General features: G+C 51.5%; 1 protein-coding gene across 2 annotated transcripts in view; it reads left to right on the plus strand.

The window, feature by feature from the left end:
- Window positions 1-3,178, plus strand: part of LOC101624363 (chromosome unknown open reading frame, human C12orf49) — a 16,739-nt gene extending 13,561 nt beyond the window's left edge. For both annotated transcript variants that reach the window (XM_012730791.1, XM_004691009.2), the window contains exons 4-5: window positions 109-222; window positions 1,656-3,178. In XM_012730791.1, the coding sequence (XP_012586245.1) occupies window positions 109-222; window positions 1,656-1,739 (198 nt within the window). In that variant the 3' untranslated portion in view covers window positions 1,740-3,178. The remainder of the gene's footprint in view (window positions 1-108; window positions 223-1,655) is intronic.
- The last annotated feature ends 237 nt before the right edge of the window (window positions 3,179-3,415 follow it).

The following is a 3,415-nucleotide window of genomic DNA, read 5'->3' on the forward strand; positions in this document are numbered from 1 at the left end:
CATCCCCATGGCCCTGTCAGCGTTGTCTTAGTTAGGAGAAACAGCCAAGGTTACCTTGGGCCAGCTTAGTCTGCAATATATTACAGGTGCTAATTTTTGTTTCCATAGCAACTGCTCCTGGAGCGCTTCCTCAACCGGGCAGCCGTGGCCTTCCAGAACCTCTTCATGGCAGTGGAGGACCACTTTGAATTGTGCTTAGCTAAATGCAGGACTTCGTCCCAGGTCAGAAGCTGTGAGACCTGTAGCTTGGGGGTGAGCCGGGTCTAGAAGAAAACTTGAAAAAATGTGTATCTGTTCAAAGCCTCCTCAGCTTATATTCCTAGCTGGTTGGCACTTGACTTTAAGTGGAAGCTTACCTTATTTTAAGCTGGGGTGGTGTTTTCATAATCCAGTTCCTGAAAGACAGTCTCACTTTGAAATTTGACCGAGACTTCCCAGCTACCACTTGTTTAGTTAGTAGTAGTTTGTTCTGCCACTTACTCAAGGGGAGGCGGCAGGTGGCTGTTTAAAAATACAGAGAAATCTGTAGGTTGTCAGCTTTCTGTTGGCATGCTTTGCTTGTGGGCGCAGCCATGGCACCTGCACGCTGAACCGTGCACAGACCAGTTTGGGCATGATGCCCCATGATGGCACTGGGCTGGGATGAGAAATGGGATTCACTTGTCTCATTCTCGGGAACTCTTGTGCTGGTTGCCTGGTCCTGCAGTCCATCTTTAGATTTCTGCCTCTTGTCCTGCCTCTGCCTTGCTCTTCGTGTCGTCAGCATCACCGGTAGCTGTTTCAAGGTTTATGTCCTGAGCACCTGCATACGCGGACGCCTGACGCGCTTGTGCTGAGCGCTTTCCACTCGAATGGGCTTGAAAGGGAGCACGGAGGAATCCGTGCTGGCCACTCTCAGTGATTCAGTTTCTCTCCTTCTGAGAGCTGCTGTGGGAAAGACAGTGTTTTCTTTCTTTAGCTGATGAAATCCAGGTGTTCTTTCCAGTGGTTGGTGAAGATACTCAACTTTCTGTCTTTTTATTGTAGAGATTGTCCAGTTGCCAGTTTACTTTGATTGCAGCGTCCCACTTGGCAGTCTGTCTGTAACTTGGATTAATACTGACAATCTAACTGTTTAGCGTTGCTCTTGGAGTAATTAATGAACTCTGGACTAGCCAAAAACCCAAGTTGCTTGTGTGAAAACACTTTGCTGAAAAGTTAGCCATCAGGAATGATTCTGTTTTAGATCACACTTCCGGTTTGCTTAGCCAAATGAGGCTTGGGACATTGTGTGACTTGGCTTGCGTGCAAGTCTTAGGTACATACAGCCGGGAAGGCGGCAGGAAGAGCTCCTCGTCGTCTCCACAGGCTTCCGTAGCACACTGGACCTCGCAGGGGAGGTCTTAATCTGACTTCAAATGATTTGAGAGAAATTAGTTGTCTTGATTGCCCAGGTCGCAGCGAGGTTGTTACATGCCACGTTCATGCTCTTTGCTGGCATGTGTGTTGTGCTTCCTCCCTGTCTCCATGCGCCTGGGGCCTTTCATGACACTGGAGGTGGGTGCGGCCAGGCCCCCGCAGGAGTGTGCCGCGGCCAGGCCCTGGCTGCTGTTGGGAGAGGGAGGTGCATGAACGTGCGCGCTCTCACTGTGTTCTCGTCTCCCTTTTGCCAACAGAGCGTGCAGCATGAGAACACATATAGGGACCCCGTAGCCAAGTACTGCTACGGAGAGAGCCCCCCTGAACTCTTCCCTGCGTGATGGGTGCAGAAGATGTGCTGCCTGAGCAAGGCCATGCTGAAGTTGGAACTCGCAGCCTGAAGCCAGGCCGCGGCGTCCTCCGGCCCGTTGAGGAGATGGGGCGCTGTGCGGAGACCTTGGCTGTGGCCATGTCTCGTGTTGTCCTCTGGCTTCACTCCCCGCCTGGTCTTACCAGCTGGAGCTGTTCTGGGAACCAGCCTAGAACCCCAGCGGTCACTCTCCGAAAAGAGGTGTGGCCAGCCATGGTGTGGGTGCTCCTGGGTGCTGCCGCTGGGGTTTGCAGCTGCCCCTGCGGGACCTGTGGCTGCTCGATTCTCATCCGGGCCTTCACTCTGAAGTTATTTATTGGATATTTTGGGAATAGTGGGAAAATTGCAATGTTTTATATAGGAAAATGCCTTGCCTCTAGAGTTGAATATATTCATGAAAATTGTTTTGTGTTCTTGAGTTTCATGACTTACCATTGTCCTTTTACCCAGATAAAATATTTGACCTCTTAGGCGTTCTCTCAAGGTATAGTTGCTTTGGGTTTTGTTTTAGCAACATCTTCAGGAGTGGGCCCTGAACCCCGCGTCCTACCCAGAGGAATAGTCTAGAACCTCGAAGCTGCAGTTGTGCTAAGGTGGGGTGGCCTTCCAGACGCGGCACGGGGTGCCCGTAGCTTCTTTCCAGCAGGCTTTCACTGTGCTTGTGTGCACATGCCAGCACCCCTGACCCAGAAATTCTGACCCACTGTCCTGGGGCCTTTGTCCCCAGTCCTGTGCCTCTTGAAAGGCCTGGGACAGCGTGCGCCTCAGGAAAACCCGCAGCTTCTTCCCCTCGCCTCCACATGGAAGCCCTGTGTTAAGGCGATTTCTGAGCAGAGCTACATGTAGCACCTGGCTGTAATGGACTGTCCTTTATTGCTTCCTACTTTGGGTGGATAACATGTCGAAACTTGGCTTCCCAGTGATTTGCAAAGAAGAAACCTAGCCTTGTGGTTGGGAACTTAGGTCTGCCTGCATGGGGACTGTGGGTGACCACGGGGCTGCAGGCTGCTGGGCCATCTGTGAGATCCCCCCATGCAGTATGACATGAAGTCTTTCTGGGTCAAGGGGAACAGGGACTGTCCTCAGGTCAAGATGCTGTGTCCCTCGCACAGCCACTGTCTGGTCTCAGGAGTCACTGGGACAGACCACCTTACCTGGCGGCCTCCTTGGCCCCAGGACTGGGCACGGTCTCTTTTAGTTTTTGGCTGTTCAGGTTGCTGACCTGGTCCAGGCACTGGTTTCACCATCGCTCTCAACAGTTTTTTTCCCCCATTGGATCCTTTTCTTGGGACCTCATTGGCCTTCCAGTATATTCTGCAGTATGTCGTCATAGCATCCTAAACCCCTGTTAGTGCATACACTCATCTTCCCAGAGTAGTCTGTTCTCCTAAATAAACGTTTTTAATATTAGATCCCAAGAAATCTACCCAGTTTCCACTGCACTCTGTGCTTGCTGCGTGTACTCCCCAGCACTCAACAGGCACGCAGGTGGAAGGCGTGTGCCAGTGCCTGTCTCCTCCTCTCCAGTGCTCCGCGGCTCCTGAATGTCTCTTGCCGATTGTCACTAGGACCAGCCTTCTTGGTGTGTATTTGAACTCCTGAGCAACATGTAACACATTTAACATAAAGACAGTTTCTACCTCAGAT

The sequence above is a fragment of the Condylura cristata genome, unplaced genomic scaffold, assembly GCF_000260355.1.
Source record: "Condylura cristata isolate star-nosed mole 26May11 unplaced genomic scaffold, ConCri1.0 scaffold00029, whole genome shotgun sequence".
NCBI lineage: Eukaryota > Metazoa > Chordata > Mammalia > Eulipotyphla > Talpidae > Condylura > Condylura cristata.